The sequence below is a fragment of the Copidosoma floridanum genome, unplaced genomic scaffold (assembly GCF_036245765.1).
Source record: "Copidosoma floridanum isolate Cflo_tuat_1 unplaced genomic scaffold, Cflo_Japanese_pri ptg000030l, whole genome shotgun sequence".
Lineage (NCBI taxonomy): Eukaryota > Metazoa > Arthropoda > Insecta > Hymenoptera > Encyrtidae > Copidosoma > Copidosoma floridanum.
In genome coordinates, this window is record NW_028321907.1 from 26,219,164 (window position 1) to 26,239,060 (window position 19,897).

The 19,897-nt window shown below is 30.7% G+C and overlaps 1 protein-coding gene across 7 annotated transcripts in view; it reads right to left on the minus strand.

Moving 5' to 3' along the window:
- LOC106638943 (DDB1- and CUL4-associated factor 6) overlaps positions 1 to 19,897 on the minus strand; it is a 302,245-nt gene that overhangs the window by 73,177 nt on the left and 209,171 nt on the right. For 6 of the 7 annotated variants that reach the window (XM_089596260.1, XM_089596261.1, XM_014352340.2 and 3 more), the window contains one exon: positions 9,280 to 9,385. In XM_089596260.1, coding sequence (XP_089452386.1) covers positions 9,280 to 9,385 — 106 coding nt within the window. Of the gene's footprint in view, positions 1 to 9,279; positions 9,386 to 19,897 lie in introns of those variants that run through there. The other variant, XM_089596263.1, reaches the window with a different exon arrangement.

The following is a 19,897-nucleotide window of genomic DNA, read 5'->3' on the forward strand; positions in this document are numbered from 1 at the left end:
AAATAGATTAATAAATCATCAATATTTATTTAATAATTATAACAATAACTGATAGATAAACAAAAAGCTAACAAATGTCTAGCTACGAATACGCCATATTGGACAAAATAATCGTTAATTACAATGCATGAACTAAATCAATCAGAAAGTAAGTAGGTATGAGAGCCAAAAGTCGCTCGACTGTTTTAGGGGGCGCAGTCCGTAGGACAGAGACTTTAAGAAAAATTTTTTTAAAGAAAAATTTACTTTTTTTTTAATTGATCGTGATAAGATTGTATAAAATTACTTTTATAATAATTTATAAATAAACATTTACCATATTGAATTACAAGTATATTGTATTCAATAGAAGTATTGTAAATCAGAATACTTGATCGAAACCAATAAGAAAATAAATAGCTATGAGCGTTAGGAGTTGCTTGACTGCATCGGGAATTAATGAATTCCATAGAACGAAGACAAAAAAAATTTTTTTTCCTCTTAAACGTATATTGATAAAAAATTTGTATCGAAAAAAATTTTCTAAATTCAGATGAACGAACAAATTAACGTATGTAACATTGTTATAAACATACATACACACACTGAGCATACAATGACAGAAGACCGAATGACTAGAAAGGAAAAAATATTAGTGTCTAGAGAAAATTGGCTCCCTAGAATGAAATGGATAAATGAGTGTGGAATACTAAACTACAAAAACAACACAGACAACAGAATACAGCACAGCATTGTACATAGACAGACACCAGACACAATATACACACATACATGCGCGCGCGCACGCACGCACACACACACACACACACACACACACATGCTAACAAGTTTACAAATTCAACACTGTAAAAATTCAAGGATTAAGCGTCACCGAGGGTGACGACATCACTGCCTCAGATATGTAACGTACATAAATATAGGTGAGACTCTAGGCTCCCTCTCCTTGTATCTTGTAACAAGAGGACTTGGGGCCAGGAGAAGCCGAAAGAGAGTAAAGGAAGAGGCCTTCAGAGGAGTACACAACGAGCATTAAAACGAAACACACGCACCAACTTGCCTTATGAAAGCGATATCTCGAATAAAAATCTTCAAAGTAATGAGCGCTAAATATTCCTACACTGAAAAAAAAGTGTATCATGCTGTGTCACGGTGCCCTTCAGTGGCACGGCTGAACTACCACAACAACGGATCAGTAGGCGCATATGAGTGGATCGCCAGATGATCTACTCCTCTGGCTCGTGAGTTGAGCCAGAAGTCTAGAGCTATTAACGAACCACAAAGCGGTACGCTAAACGTACACGTACTGTTGCTTGCACGTTTAACTTTTTGTGTATTATATACATATCAATCGATACCTAATAACCTTATCCTGACGTACGCATGTATATGTACTCTATTTATAGCAGGTACAAGTCAACTCAAATGGTATAATAGATTTGATGGATTGAAAATAAAACTACTTTAAATGTAATTTTAAATAATTTCGTATTTGATATAAAGTGAAAATTGACAAAACAGACTTAGTTTATTACTATTATTCAAAATAGAATTATCGATCATATTAGATCAATTTTATTTTGATATAATATAGAATATATTGTTTTTAATAAAGATTTTTCCTGTACCTTCGCAACATTGACTTAAATCCAACTTTATACATTAATTTATTTAAATGTTATAAACATGTGTATGCATACATATTTTTTAGATGATTAAATAGCCTTAACCATTACATGAACATAATCTCTACTTCTTGCTCTTTTAAGAATATGATAATTAACACTGGCAATTGCAATAACCATTGCAACTTTAAATATTGAAAAATCAGTACTCAAGAAAATGCATCTATAGGCAGTTGTACACTGTACATAGACATTTTAATTCATGAAACTATAAAGTTTATTAATAGTTAATAATAAAATTATTACGATACCTCTGCTCAAAGGTACTTGAGTACGATGTGTGTGTTAAAAAAACTGTCAACCGTTAAAATAAGGGTCACTTGAAACACTGTGTATAATTAACTCTAATGCATATTTTTAATATTACTTATTCGATTATATACAACAAATACTAAAGAAAGAGACGAGTATACGTACTACGCCCCATAGTGGATAACCTAGCATACCATGTAATAACTCAGCTACTGTCCTGCATGGCTAGCACTACTGCTGTACTACAATGGACTCTGTAGCTTTCACCAGTGGATCACTAGCTGGCTCACTATTATGGTCCATTAATTATACGTCACATTGGCACTCTATACGATCGCACAAAGCCACACAGTGGTCCACTTTTCTTTCAGTGTATGACTCATCTCCTTATTAATCTCTTTCCCACATAACACATCTTTACCAGAGTGCAAAACGAAAGAATTAAAATTTATGTAGACTGATTGTGAAAATAATTCAAAAGTAAAAGTGTCGCTTATTAACAAACTATTCATTGAAAAAAATACACGTTTCAAGAAGTTTATGGTTTTGTTAAAATTATGAGATTTAAAATTTTCGTGCTGCATAATAATTTACAATATTATTTTGAATAAAATTATTTCTTTATTTTATTTGTGGCAAAATTTGTAACTTATGTGATAACTTCACATAAGTATTAAAAACAATAATTCAAGAATATAAAAATAATATTTTGTATTAAAAATATTTTCTGATATTTTCTGACAAAAATTATAGAAATATTTAACAGTGACTATTACATATTTAAAGGTTGTTTTTAAGTAGGTATACAAATAAAAGATAACGTTAAAGATATATGAGTTTTCTAAGAAGCAACAAAATACTTAGAAAATGGACAGCGATGGTTTCACTTTTCCAATTAACTTTGCATTCATAGCTCAACCTTTTTTTTTTATCAAGATAAGCGCCGTATCCCCGAGTAACACGCAAGTTTTGTGTCTTAGAGACCAATCATCTGGTTTTATAAAATTCTCATGCCATTTTTCTAATCAATCATTGCACTGGAAATTTTGTCAGAAGTGCAATTTTTTGTTTTGAGTTTTGGCACTATAATCGATCGGACTGCTACCACCAAATAACTCAAGAGTTAGCACATTGCCTTTATCTGAAGAATTTAGCGGTGATTTTTCTTAAAGATGATGTTGTATTTCCTTTGTTAAAGGGAGCCACGAAATAATTGATTATTATTTTTTTTTTGTTTAAGTCCAAAAGTGATTAGAATTTTAGAATGTTCATAAAAAAGTTGATTTTTTAGTAATAAATAAAAAAATTTTTATAGCATAAATATCTCATGTTATTATTAATGATTTTTGTACTTACCCGTAACGTTTAGAAGAGCTTTGTAAAAATCTCGCTGAATAAATACGTTCCGAAAAAAAGATCTTAAAACTTATTTGGTTATAGTTTTTGCAAAATTTAAAATTTTTTTTATTTTATAGGGCATTATTCTTGATTTACAAATTTTTAATTATTACCTAGTCAAGATTAAAAATTAAACATGTTCATTTTTAATGGTTAACATCAGAAAGTTTGACTTTTTATTGTGCAAGCTTAAAGAAAATATAAAAAACATGAATTAAATTAAAGGGCAATAGTTATTTATTTTTCTTGTATTTTATGATTTTTTAAAAGACAATGTGATATATTTTGCATACCATGTCAAGGATACTATTTTTTTTTTTTAATATTCAACTAAAAACCAACTTTTTGGCTAACTGAAAATCATGTAAATAATACACATTGAATTTATGATGCATGATCTTTTACCATTATGCATCCAAAGAGTCGTTAATTATTTTCCTGAGATTTTTTAAATGAATGTCAATAATTAAAGATTACATATTAAAAAAACACCTATTTTTCAAGTTTATGTCATACTTTCTGTTATGCTGGAAAAAAATTAATGACCTTAAGGTGTACTGAAGTTTAACAATCAAGTTAAAGGTAATATAGAAATAAAAATAGAGTATGCAAGGGGTATGGTAGTCTGTAAGTCAATAGGATCCACCGAGCAAGAGAAAACACAGCCAGTAAGTTCTCATGTCTTCTACTCTAATAAGCTACTTTGAATATTCATAAAGAAAAACCACTTAAATTAAATAATCCTGAAGATTTTACTGGCAACAATCTCTCTCGATCGACGTATCGCAAGATTTGGCCTCTAGCGTGCTCTATTTAAATATATCTATTTTGAAGGTAGTTCCAATTTTCCTACGTCACTAATCGAATTAATTTTATTATAAATTATTGAATTGTTTTAAATGCAAATACTCTTTAAGTTTTTAAACAAACATGTTATATAATTACTTATACATAAATGGTTCACCATACAAAACGTTGTTTTATATAAATAACATTGGATTACGATTAATATTGGATTGCTTAGTTGATTTTCCAGTGAATTATCAATTTATTGCTTTGAAACTATGTTAAAAATATGTTTTTTCTATACAATGGATGGTGTTTATTAATAAAAGTAGCCAATATTTACGGTTAAATTAATGAAGTTTAAATATCCAAGTTACCTTTTTTTTTAAAGTAGCTGATTCATTTATATAATGCACTCTCATTTATAATCTGCAAAAATCCTGGAAACGATGTGTGTGTCATTTAAAGTCTTGTTAAATAATCTATAATTTAGCTTACATAAATTATATTGAAAGCACTTGATTCTAATACGTTTCATTACGAAGCTGCCCCATGAACACTGCAACTACTTGTAGCTAAAATCACTTAGCTAAGCAGTATTGACAACACTGGTTTAATAGTACACCTATCAGTACAAAAATTTTATAAGCTCAATGGTTCATCCCCAGTCTACACGTCTGCTTAGTCTGATACTAAATAAGAATCTGGGGTTACGTATTAGTTGAACTCAATTGATTTCAATTAGACTATCGGTAGCTCCTTTATCTCAGAGCAATAATTTTTTAATTCCATCCAAGTTTAGGGAAGACGAAATTTATTTTTCAGTACATACCATTTGCTATTACTGTACTGATTCCGGTCAAAGATAATATTTTAATAATTATTGGCCTTGTAAATGGTTATTTTATTGTTAACAACCTTTTTTGTTTACTTTATTAAGAGGAATTTTGTAACACTTCTGCATCCAATGAAGTATAGTGGCCCTCTCATAGCGTAATGTAGAAGCGCTCTCGTACTTAGAAGTGCAGAGGTTCAGTTGTGGCACTCGATGCATGCGATATTTCAATAATTGCTTGATAACTTGTTGTCATCACTTAAAAGAAGTAAAATACATTTATTCTAATAAGTTGCTTTATGTGTATATATTTGATAATTTACAGTTTCCATGGACTTGTAACACAAATTATACTTAATAGCACTTTCATGTTGTAGGCAAGTTTTTGAGTAATTGATAAGATGTCTCATGCATCAAATGCCTCCATTTCAACTCAACTCTTCTAAATAGTAACGTAACTGTCCCAGCTTAGAGAAGCAACCATGCCGTAACGATGGAGCGTTATTTAACTCACTTTAAAAATGGTATGGTTGCTGTTCAGTGCTCATTAGTGCAAGTAGTTTTGCCGCTATAAGGGCATTTTACCTAATTACTGCCCACTGAAATTTCTGAACGTGCTAAATTATTTATTTCTCAATGTTTTCCGATGTAAAATTAAGTAGGTTCTTTTGATTTTCATCTGCAGCATCTTATGTAATTGAAACGACAAACCTTTTTTCTGTTATGTTAATCATTTTTGAAACATAATATGAAATAATAAATTATTTATGTAATTAAACAATTGTTTTTTATGTAACAAGATAATTTTTTTCAAACCACAGTAAAAATTATTTTTTAGCGGCTGCTTTACCGTATATTAATAAATATTCATCTAATTTCTATCAATTTGTTTATTTTAAAATCAATAAAAAAGTATTTATGGCATACAAGATTCTCTTAATACCTTAATTGATTGTTATTTTGTTTTATTACATCAAAATTTTTTTATTCGTGACTAAGGTGGTTTTAGGACTCAAGGACATTCATCACAGTTAGTGGGATGAAAGTTCAGAGAGATGAGAGGAGCGCAAATATGCAGCAACGCTGGCAATTATTTTGCCCATATGGATATACGTATCCATACGCTTTTATGGATACTAAAACTCTTGTTTCTAATTTTATTAAAAAAATAACTTATTGATATATCAAAGAAATGAATAGGTTTATCTTATATTCATCTGTTATAAAAAAAATTAGGAAATTTCTACACATCATTTTCTTATAAATGCAATTTTATGTGATTCTTCTGTAAAATTACTTGTCAAATTGAGATTTTTTTAAATTAAACATATGAAAAACGGTACAGTTAACTTATCTGCAATTTTTTATAGGTTTCTTCAAGCTACAATTAATGGACCTTAGATGTTTTAATAATATCCATCATAAAAACCTATGTGCGATAAACGTCTTGAAGCGATATTCACTGTCACGTAACTATGTATGTACTAGACACTATTTAAGATAAAGTGGTACTACAGGATGTTTCTTCTTACCCTTCTATATATACATACATTGTATGTATAAAAAACGTGACTACGAAAAAGCGTACGAGCGTATGTAACAGATGTAAGCGTTAAGTTAGAGATGTAATCAGCGTAGGTGGTAGGAAGTTGTTTTAGAATCCTCAAAAGATTCAATGAAAGCGCACAGTCTTATGCTTGCTAGTCTAGCAGGGGGTTGTGACATGGCTTTAACTTAAACTTTTATTATCTATGATACATATTTTTTATAATTTTTTACTTGTTTAATACTAAAATATGTATTGAAACCACGCCCAATAATCAATTCGTTAAAACAGTAACTGCACCTCATTCAATAAATCGCAGTAGATTATATAAAATATTATTTCATAGAAGATACTTCACTTTATTTATTATTTTTCATAGAAGTATAACTTCTTGTTTGGGTACCTGAGCACCCACTGACCACTGATTGTTTGAGTGTTGATATCACTTACTTGTACTACTGAGCACGGTTATGAAATCACCACCTATTACTACGCCCCACTTACTGTGACGGTATATCTATAAGGTTTTCATATTGAAGTCCAGATTCAATTACTGTGCACCAATTACTACAAAAAAATTTGTATTTTATGACGGAAAGTATCATTCTTGATTAATCGTTATTAATGTCCAAACGTGTTACAATGTATGAGCACAAAAATTTTCCATTCTGTTTTTCGCATTTTGTATTACTGACAAGTGTGCAGTGATTGGTACCTGCACAATAATTGCGTCATTTACCCCTATATAGTAAATCTTCAGATAAATGTCACTTTACTCACAGTGCCCACCCGTACTACATACTAAAAAATTTTGCAAGTATTATGTAAAATGTATTTAGAGCTACATAATTAAAGAATTCTGTAACTTTCGCTGGAAAAAAAAAATAATAATTAGACGTATGCATATCCAAACTTATAAGAAAAACGTTATGAAATACGTCTATCTCCTGAGTCTTAGTAATTTTTCTTTCTTTCTTTTTTTAAATTATTATGCAGCAGATTTTCAGTGACATTACATTGAATAAACGATAGTTTCCAACTAATAATTTTAATGGTTTCCTCTCCATTTTCGTACGTAGAAGTTATTGCATCAAGACTTTGACAGCTATTTGATTTTTTATATAAAGGAAGCTTAGTAATGAATAAGAAGTCATTCATCGAGATTTTATAGTATAAATTTTTTAGGGAATTTCCGAATAGAAATACAGGACATTGACAAACGCATCTTTCTCTCTCTTTCGCCGTTTCTGTCTCTCTCTCAATCTGTTCGTGCGAATGTATGTGTGTTATCTGTTCCATCTAAGAGTTCTTTCGACGAAATTGGATCTCTAACATGTATTATCATTATTTTTTTAAATTTAGTTTATCGTTCTTCTTTTATTGCTGTTTTGAGATATTTTACATTAAAATATAAAAAGGTTTGTATAATGCAACAAAGAGTCACATTTTCAGATAAACTAAGAAAATAGGGTGATTGGCTGTGAGCTAACATGTGCATGCACATGGTGTGTGCGTGCGTGTGAGGTATATATAGAATTAATCAAACCTTAAGATTTTTCAACAGATTTTGATACAACATGAACCGATTTTTTTTGTCTTAACTTAACTTAATATAAAATGTTCACGACAAATAAAATCAAAATTACAGTTTTATCCGATACTTTTTTTCTCATTTTCAATGATTATTATTTCTGTTATCGATTGATCTTAATTTTATTTAAACTCTTCATCACTGTTTTAAATTTTTTTTAAATTATAGTTAGAAAGACCACGGATATTTGAATAAAACAATTTTTTCAGTTAAAAACCTGCAATATGTAGAGAATATAGTTTGAAGATGAAGACAATATTTTTAACTTTCATTAATATAAACCTGAATACAAGGGTGGCCCTAAAGTTAAAGTAATCAGACAACTATTATGTCCACCTTCTTAAAAAAATGTCACTTTTTTTCAAAATAGGAGCATGAATATAAACGAGTGTTGAATTATTTTTTTTTTTTCATAAGGCTTGGCACGTTTAAAGCATCATTATATCAGTGAAAAATAGGAATATGCTATGAGCTTTAAAATAATAAAGGGGTAACGTAGCAAAGTAGCATACCTAAACAACGAAGTATAACTAAAGTAGATTGAGTAAAGTAAAGCCATTTAGCTAAAGAATGAAAAAGGAAGAAAGTATATTAACACTATAGACAAGAAGACAATACAAAGCGTTTATTTGACGAATATTTTGTATGAGGAACATACAAATGTAAAACTAATTCAAGCATAGATCATCTTAACAACTGTAAGAATGAATAAAAAATTAAAGAAAAATAAGCTCATAGATTAGCAATAGGCTATAAAGCTACAGTAAGTTTAAAAATCTGATATCTATACTATACTTTGTTAACCACGCTACTTTATATTATCTGAAATAACTAAATTTGTTTACTAAAAACAACTTGAAATTGATATTAAAGCCATCTAGCAAAGGAGAAGCTACATGTAATTATACAACTCTGTAGTATACTCTGCATTATAAGACTCTGTAGTAATGGAGCTTCATTGTGTCAAAGCATCTATTTCATTCGCCTGTTCTTCTATTTTGCCCAAAGAATCCTTATATAATGCAGTAAAAAATTAATTTGAAAAAAACAACCTTAAACTTTACCTGTAAGTGATACTTTCTATTACTGTGTGTATCAACTGTTCAAACCTGTTAAAAAGTCAAGCCCCCAGGAAAACGCTTCACTTCGCTCCAATAATTTGGAATACTTATTAAATATGTAATCTTACCTCGTCTTATTTGATTTAAACATGCTAGCATTCTAATCATGAAAACAGCTGGAACAGTTATAGTATCTTTGGTTTCCTCTAGCATAACGGCATTTCTCTTCTTAAGCTAAAAAATAAAATCAAAACATTAATCATAAAAACTATTAAATTTTAAAGCAAAATTGAGAGGGTAAATATTATTCAACTCTTACTAAAATCTTGTAACCTATGACATACTAACACAGTGACTACATACAACATCAAAAATCTAAAGCCACTTCTTGTCTCCACAGCTCTGCAACATCCTACGATCACACTGCCTTAAATTTTGTATTACACACATTTCAACAAAGGCCTTAAATAGTAACCTAATCCATTAATAACCTGATCCGTTTTCTTAAGATACAGTATTCATGATATATTGTGAGCTGATGGCAAATGGTAAACCTATATTTTTACACACTTAAATGTGTTAAGAAACAACTAACAAAGCTCTATTTATTTATGTATTATCATACGATTATGCATAATACAGTTCATTTTTAAATTAACTATGTGTTGTAACTAATTTAACAGAAACCTTAAATTCAACTATAGTACTTATATTTTTTAACAACTAATATTTTTAGTGTTACTGATGGCAAAAGAGTTAGGACATGATGTCATGGCCTTATTGCTTTTGAATGTAAAGTATTGTTAGTTATATAGGTGGAATCATCATGTAGAAAAAATTAAAATAAGAAATACATAATTATTTGTTTACTACACTACTGAAGTAAACAAAGAAACAATCAAAAAAGTTACACATTCTGTTTCGGAGAAATTCATGAAGGCCATAAACTACTATGTGCCTACTCAGTAAAATCCAAAATTGTATGCTATGCGATATTGTCCATTTCTAAAAAATCATTTATTATATATGTATCTAAATTCGTAATATTTTATGTTATTTTAATGCTTTGATAATGCACCATATAATTGACCTCGTAAAAAATGGTTTCTTTAAGTACAAACCTGATTTGTTAGAACTTTCAACCTGCAACTTATCAATAGTCAGATAAAAAGCTGTTACTAAAGAAAACTGTACAACACAGAAAGTGAAGAAGATGATATATCTGAAGTTATTTTTTGACTTTGTTTTTAATCTTTTTACCAGTAATCATTTTAGTCTCAACGATATACTTGAGTAATTTGGTTATTTATAGTCTCGTTCGATTACACAATCTTTTTACATGTATAAATTTCTTATCAACATTACAATAGTATTTATTTTTAACTTTCGTTTATGAAGTACAAAAAATTTTCGGATCGAATTAAAATATACAGTTGCAAAATGTACATGAATATTATTATCAGTTTTGTCAAATCCCTTTTGAGTTGTATGCTGTAGGCTACAACAAGTTGTACTTTCTCCAATAGTTGTTTTTAATATTGTTATTTAAAAAATGTGAATACATATTAGGAGATACAAAAATTTTGTTTTTGACTAATGATTCATTAATAGTACTAAAACTTTGGAGCAACATGGGTTTTCCATTTTTTTGGAATTTAAAACAACTTAATTTTACTTTCTCCAATTTTTACCAGCAATTAAGAACATTTTATGTCAATTGAATGTATGCTGATTTTTTAATTAAAAAATTTTTTTTTATTGCCACAGACTCGGAAATTCGATAGATCCTTCTATTAATATATTCTTATTTGCATCGTTTTCAATAGAAATTTTACAAAAAACACTCTCTAAAATTATTAATTTATTACCAAATGGTATTTTAGTATCATACAAGTCCTTAAAAATCAACAATTTTTAACATCAGGCAACACTGTGCATGCAGTAGATAAAATTCGTTTGTCCAGTGAACCGCAATAATAGATCTATGTTATATGCAAAATTTTTGTCAGGTACTCGTGGACCACAAATAAAAAATTTTTTTCATTAGATCTCACAATCTTCTGAGAAAAGAATTTTTCGTCTCCATTTAATTGTAAGAAAAAAAAAAAAAAAAAAAACAGTTTTTCGTTGCAATCCAAATCCAAAAAGATTATTTTTATGATCCTTAGGAAAATAATCATTATAACACTTTTTAAGCTTCTTTCATATTATATCTCCTCTGAAGTTTTCTGACGGTAGAAACCATGCAAAACATTTTTGCAATTGAAATGGTAGTATGACGATACATGCCTCCTCAAAAATTTTATTTATTTTGGAATTATGATCAAGTAGACCCATTTAAATAGCAGTTTTCTTAAAACTTCTATGACATATTCAATTAAAGAAAGTTTTTTCAATCATCAGAAAATTTTTTCTTATCACGTTATTTAGATGAGCTTGAAGTGAAACATTTTTTGATTTGTCAGTGGCACAACGTTTAAACTAACTATAGCAACATTTTTTTTACGTATTTACGATTTTACAGGTAGCATAGAGGCTGCTTTTAGCCATGTGTCCCTTATCCTCACTGGCTTGCCTCGGTGTTTGAAACCACTAAACTGCTTCTGTTTTTAACGCGTTCTCCAAGGGCGAAGTATTATATGATCTAAAAAAGATTTTTTACCGAGACAACCATCTAAAGAATACATACTCATTAAAAAAAATTGAATTTGTACTTTTTTTGGCGATTTTTTCACTGTTTTAACAAAACACTTTTTTTTACGTTTTTGTACATTGAAAAATCTACCATATTTTTAACACAGTTCGGTATCACTAATACCTACAACTTAAGAAATGTCTAGGACTATTAGAATCCTTATAATATAATGTCTACCAGAGAACATTTTCAGCAGTTTTTGACTGTATTCTTCAAAATAAAATGTATCCTAACAACTAAATAACGAATAATCTATTTTTTTTATAATTTATTTTTCAAAATCAATAAATTCAAAGTGATAAAAAAATCCATTAATAAAAATGAACATTCTTTCAGTCGTCTTTAGCATTTATATAATGATGAAAAAAAAAGAAAAAAAAAAAAAAAAAAGGCCAAGATTTTCAAAAATAAGAAATGGAAATTTAAAGATGTAATGAATTACATATAAATGTACGTATACACCCACACATGCCAGCATATGATAATGTTGACTTTTATTTCATTGACATTTCTTGTATAAAATCTTACTCTCTTAGATTTCTTAACCGATAACAATAATTTTTTTGACAATCATAAAAATCTAGAGTAAAAAAAAAACAAGAGGTAAAGTTTTTTTTTAATTGCAATAGATATTGAGAAATAAATAAAGTAGGCTAACTTTCTGTTCCTACTTGTTTTCTATCTATGACTTAATATCGAATTCAGCTTTTTTTTTGTAACTCTGTAGTAACGAATTTTGCCGATTTCGAGATCCAAAATTGTATAGTTACCATCTACTTTTTTATTTAGTTTTTGCACCTGCGAACTTTTTTTTATTTTGAATCTCTTCTAAATTTTGTCTCTTATTAATTTATCCACATATACTTGTTTCACAATATGTTAATTAAACATCAGAAATATACCATTATCTTACGTATATCTTACATCCTAATTTATCCATAATTTATTTGAGTCCACACCCTTGTAAATATTATTGCACATGCTGCGCTCAGCAACACATTTTGATTAATTCGAAATTAAGCCTACGATCCGTTAATTCTATAAACAAATAAATAAGTAAATAACTGTGTTATCTGTATCTTCTAATGAAAGGGCAAAAATACTTAAGAAAAATGTTGAAATATTTTTTTTAGTGAGTGCATTCTTCGGGTATTGTGTCATTTTTTTTTTTTACTTGTTACATAATACTTTGTTTGGATTTAGTGAATTTTTTTTTGCAACTCACTCTGCTACTTTACTATTTGTATTTATCTGTAACTCCCTGTTTTTTAAATATTCTTATTAAGTCTGATTTTTCTTACAGTTGCTATTTAACTATTGAAGTCTGGAACTATGTGTTATTATACATTGTTATCATGGTAAAAAGAATTGTAATAGTCAATCATTATGATTATCATTTTTCTTCATACTTGTATTTTTTCCTCTATTTCTACATGATTATGTTCTAAAACTTAGTCATTGTGCCTCTTTATTCAACGGACGTAATACCTACGCTCTTATTTATATAAATATACGATTTATGTATCCATCTAGGAAGTAATTGGACAAGTTGGGATAAGTATCTTTTATTTCAAGTGTTTATCGCAGTTTACAGATCATATTAAAATATGGGCTTGTTTATAATAACTGTTTGTATATCTACTTACATCGTAGTCTTAGAAATTCTAGAACCAAGTATTTTAGCTTTGTTTCTTCCAATGAATGACCTCCCAACAAACAATCATCAACATAAAAGTCCTCGCAGATCGTTTGAGCAGCTAAAGGATGAGAGTTCGTATAATCGTCAGCTAATTGATGCAAAATAAGAGTTACGAAGTACAGAGAACTTTTCAAATGATAAGCCACAGTGTTTAGCAGATATGTTTTAACATTTGAAGATTTATTGGGACGCTATAAGATAGCTTGAAATTTCTGATCTTAAAGGGCCACTAATATATATCTGAACATCTTTTTGATATCCATTGAGAAAACGAATTTAGTGTTAGATAAATTTGATAGCAAATTCTTACCTGAATGTAATAGTGTGTTGAGGGAAATACGTGAACTATAAACTGGCGATCCATTGAAAACTATTCTTAATTTATTATTTTTAAGCACTTTACGATGTGGCAAATAACATGAGACAATTTTATGCTTCAACAGTTCTCTTACATGGATTAACCTGAGATATTTTAACTCAAAAGAGAAATATACCTCTCTTGATTGTTCATTTTTCAAAAATTTTCATTCTAAGTGCTGGAACATTGCCAGGGCGGTTTAGTATTATTGCTTAGATAATTCGAAATAAATAAAAAAGTTTAAATTAAAGGGTTGGCGCATAATATATCTGTGCTTTTGATTTCGTGATTGTGAACCGAGAAAAAACTCCTCAAAAGCTAATTTATCCTTAGTTAATCTCGGGCACAGCGTGTGCAGTTCTTCAGTGGTCCAAATTTTCTGTATCAATTCATTAAGCCAATTTTCTTTATGACTAAGCATAACCAATAATCTTTCGGCGCTATTTGCTGCTCGATGCTACTGTTAATCCAGCCATTATAAAGTCGAGGACGAGACAGAGCTCTCCAGTTAATCTAATTGTTGTCTTACATTTCAACTGGTTGCTCTCTGGCGCAGTTGGGAGCTTAGCAAATCAACCTTATCTATTTTATAAAATTCAGAATCAGCCAAAGTAAGTAAGAACTAATGCCAGGTACCACAATAGCATTAACAACACACTCAAAAGAAGAGTCAAAATGTGGTTGAATGGATAAACAAACTGATTTTTTACAGCTTAAGGTAACTTGCTCACCAACTCCCGAGACAGTGTCACTAACGCTCCTTTGTTTCATTCAAGAAAATTACTCAATGACTCAGTAATCAAAGTATTTCGCGAACATTGATTAAATAGAGCCCTTGCTAACAAACGAACGCCATTGGAACCAATAACATAAGCCCTCGCACTGGTAAGAATAATCGAACTCAACCGTATTTTGAACGTAGAAGCAGAGAAGTGCAGATTCATGTTAACATTTTGATATATTGGTAGAATATGCATCACATTCCTTACCGAGTATGATAGCATTATTCACGGCGCTTGATGGTCTGAGATTCTTTGACGATTTTAGAGAGTCACTGTGCATCACCATGTGATGTTTTTGATGGCAATGCTGACACCAAGCCTTTGACGTACATTCCTTATGACGAAGCTCACCAAAACCGCGGGCACAGAGAGAACAAATAAAGTCCCACTTAACTTTTCAACTCTGTGACTCGAAAGAGTTACAGGCATTGAGCTGATGCTCTTGCTTACAATTATCACATGAGATACTAAAAATGGTCGTGCTTTCATGCAAAGCCAAACTTGACTTATTGACCTAACTTGGGGCATTAAATTGATTACTAACCAACCTACTAGAAAGCGACTTTAGCGTGATAATTTGCAAAAAGATGAGTTCTATTAATTGTGTTAGGGGAAGGGGGTTCACTTTAACTATCCAACACCCTCTACTATTCCTTGCTAGGGCTTCCGCAAGACTCAAGATAGTCTCGATCTTGGTCTTGGTTTTCAAGACAAGACAATATTGGTACAGAAAATTTGGACCACTGAAGAACTGCAGACGCTGTGCCCGAGATTAACTAAGGATAAATTAGCTTGTGAGGAGTTTTTTCTCGGTTCACAATCACGAAATCAAAAGCACAGATATATTATGGGCCAACCCTTCAATTTAAACTTTTCTATTTATTTCGAATTATCTAAGCAATCATACCAAACCACCCTGGCAATGTTCCAGCACTTAGAATAAAAATTTTTGAAAAATGAGCAATCAAAAGAGGTATATTTCTCTTTTGAGTTAGAATATCTCAGGTTAATCCATATAAGAGAACTGTTGAAGCATAAAATTGTCTCATGTTATTTGCCACATCGTGAAGTGCTTAAAAATAATATATTAAGAGTGGTTTTCAAGACAAGACAAGACCAAGATCGAGACAAGGTGTGGCGGACAACATTCAAGACAAGACCAAGATTAATGTAACAAGACCAAGACCAGTATCAAGATCTTGTGTTACTCATGCGCAGTTACGTGAGCAAGGTTTTCAGTTTTTGCGGCATATAATATTGTTTGTCTATATAGATCGTGAGGTGAAATGAAAGAGACAGAATCTACAGTCAGCACTGTTAGCAGAACACCTTTCCCTCTCTGGCATGCTTCGATTGGTAGTCTTTAATGTATCTATACGTACACTGCAGGCTGTTTTATTCGTTGAGCGCGAGATTTGAATTTTTCAGTTACTTTGCGAGATATATCTATTATGTATTTACTTTATATGATCATATCTCTAATTTTAATTATTCTAATAATTAATTACAAAATTAATTGATAGTAATCTTAACCATAACTTTATTAATTGATGTGCGTAGTAATAACAGTTTGTTTCAGGGTTACGATTGTTATATCTTGCAAAATAATGAAAGAATTCAAAATCTCACGTTCAATGAATTAAACAGCTTCGGTTACATTGTGTAAGTGTGTACATCAATTCCATACCAAACCGAGTTTCCCTGCTGCTTCATACGTTACACGTTAGTACGAGACTATACAATAGACATACACACATATATATAGGAGATCATCGTCATCAACCAATCATACAGGTGTGTGTACGATAGAGAGAGAAAGTCCGAGGAGCATGCTTTGTCTCAAGTCGCAAATTTTGGTATAATATGATGTATTCTCTTCCAGACGGCCGGGTAGGCGAGTACAGTGAGAGGCTGCATGCTATCGTCTTTATGCCTATTCGTGTTTAACCTCGTCTTTAATCTTCGACAGCTTCAACCTCCTCTGACTTAAGAGCTACGGATAAACTGTAAAAAAGTAGGTTTTACAGTAATTCCAGATAAAAGTGTAGCTGTGTCGCCATGTGTTAATTTTTTTTCCTCCTAGTTTCGTTTTCTCTGTTAGGGTTGTTTACCGAGTTGTTTCTCATATGCAAGCAAGGAGCCAAAAAATAAAGCAAGTGTGATTGTTATAGACAAATGCAGTGACTCAAAATCATTCATTTCACGTGCTCTCAAGATGCCACCTAAAAGGAAAAGCGAGACTTTGCCACCATGTGCAAGCAAAAAATCTCGAATAAATGAAGAAAAAGAAATTGAGGCAAGTACAGAAAATCCAGATAGCAACAGACCAACTAGTAATTTAGAAGATTACACAAATCAGCAGAGTAATCAAAAAATTAGTGGCAAAGGGAAGTACGAGAAAGTTTTTCGTATGGAAAACAATAAAGCTGAGGATAAAATAGGTATTGATATACCATGTGAAAAAAAATTTTCTAAAGTAGAAATTTTAAGAAAAAATGCCTCTGCTAATGAAACTTTTATAAAGGAATTAGAAGTTTTATTTTCAGATTTAGGAATTAATTTTGATACTGAAAATCAGCATTTTCGTTGTTTCGCGCATATATTAAATTTAGGTGCACAAAATGTGCTGAAACTTATCTACATACAAACGGATGATAATTATAAGATGATACTTGATGAAAATAACTGTGAAATTAATTGCTTAGAAGAAGATGATGATTATGGTGCAGAAAATGTTGATATGGATGAGTTCGGGAATATTGTTAATTTGCGTAAACTAATAAAAAAAATTCGTTTCTCTGAGGTTCTTGATGGTAAGCTACGAAGTTTACGTGTTGCTTTGAATATTGATTATGTTAAACCAATCCTTGATGTGAAAACGCGATGGAACAGCACTTGCAATATGATTGAAATTGCCCTTAAGTTAAAACAAGCTTTAAATATGCTTTGTATGAATGATTAAGAACTTTGTACTTATGCACTAAAGGATTCAGACTGGGATTTATTAAACGATTTAGTTACTTACTTAAAATACTTTAAACAAGCTACATTAGTTACTTCTGTTGAGAAAGAACCTTGAATGCCTCCAGCTGTGATCATTTTTAACTTACTATTGGATAAGGTTGAATCAATTCTTTTTAAATAATCGGATGAAGTAAAAAACAATGAAGGGAATCCAAAAATAAACGTGAAACTTTTGAATGCTTTCCAAGCCGGTTTGGATAAACTTGCGAAGCATTATCGTAAATTAAACTGGATCTATGGTGTAACGTTGATTTTAGATCCAAGATTCAAATGTAAGGGATTTGATGAAACAGTTTGGGGGAAGGATCTGAATAATGAAGCCACAAACAAATTTGAAAAAATTTTTAAAGAAGAATACTTTGATAAATTCTCAACAAAAAACGATCACATTGTGCCACAAAAAGAAAAATCCAAAGAGAATTATTTAGATATTCGATCAGTTTATTGTGCTGATGTAGATGCAACTACGGATTGGAAAAAAGAGATAAGTAACTATAAAGATTCAGTTCGAGCTCCTGTAGATAAGTCAATTTTGAAGTGGTGGAAAGAAAACGCGCATCTTCTCCCGATATTATCAAAAATGGCAAAAGATTTCTTAGCTACAATGCCTAGCTCCGTTCCAGTGGAAAGACTGGATTTTTTCGGACTCTCTACTGCTCTCATAACCCTTACAGCTCTTTAGTGCTCTCCAGATATCCCCACCAATCCATGATAGACTTTACTTGACCCTCATTGCCCATCCCAACATCTCACAACACCATTTTTGTGGAATCTTATTGACACTCTATTAACTTTCAGGGACTCCGACACCTACTCATACACATTTTATTAACCAACTACGATGAGAAGTAAGGTTTAAAAATAAACTAACACACACGTGTACAAATGTTAGTGAATATAGTTTGCTGGTAATATACATATAATTCAAGTTGTAAGTGTATACAAATGTCGCTTTCCTTATTTGGACTTATATTTTTTGTAGCCAAGATATCCTAACGGCCTTTATCGACTTTATATATCTTTAAATATTTTATTTTTTTTTACATATTTTTGTATGTTTTCCAACATCAATCAGAATGCAAAAAGATGGACTTTATACATAGAAAGAATTTATAATTTAATTATTTATATATTTAGAAGAAAGATTATCAACTAATTTACACTTTGATTTATACATAACTATAAAGTTTTTGATGCGCTAAACTTTTGAAACAAGCTCTTATTTAACTTGGTTTTCCGTCTGTCCGTCTATCTATCCGTCTGGAACAAATCTTATGATCCAATTTTTGACAAGTTCCCGACATCCAATCGGGTTGAAAATTTGCACACACCTTTGGTTCTGAAGACAACACAATATAGTCAATCCAATACGATCGCCACAACAAAATGGTGGATTACATTTTTTATTACAACCCCATGAATATGGGTATCGAATGATCAAGCACGGAGAGTCAAAGACAATAATCGGTATCATGTTGCTTGAAATCTAAGATGGCGCCAATTACAAAATATCAGATTACATTTTTTTAAGACCCCCTCATCATCAATATTAAATAAAAGGGGACTACCAACTCCATTACAATCCTATCAATGTGGGTATCAAATAAATGGACACAGCAAGTAGAAGGTGATAAGCTATATAACGTTGCCAAAAATTAAATAAGGTCAACAATACAAAATATTGGATTATCTATTTTTTTTAAACCCTCTCTACATAGGTGTTCGTCGCAAAGCTGCGAACTCCAGCGACCAACGACCCTATATTACCCTCTCGACTATAAGCATTCAACCAGAAATCACCGATCCTCTTCAAGGTCTGCGCTGAATGCACCTATCCGTGAAGCTATGAAGGAAATATAAGCTTGAAGAAACGGGACAGTCTCCAATATATTCATAAGAGGGCAAGTTGGAAGCAAAACTCTAAATGCTTTAAATGTATACAATTGTAGACATCAAGAAACTGACGCACAATATGTATCGAGATTGAAACAGCAGTAAAATCCATTACGTGAGAGAATTGCTTTTCATTACAACTCTGACACTAATCACTTAAATCTTCCAGATTAACAAATAGGTAGAATAATATGTATTTGTACGTATATTTGTATATGTATTTATTGTGGCGATGAATTGCTTTTGTAACAAAGTTGTTAGATTACAAAAACAGTTTTTTAATTACATGTTTTTT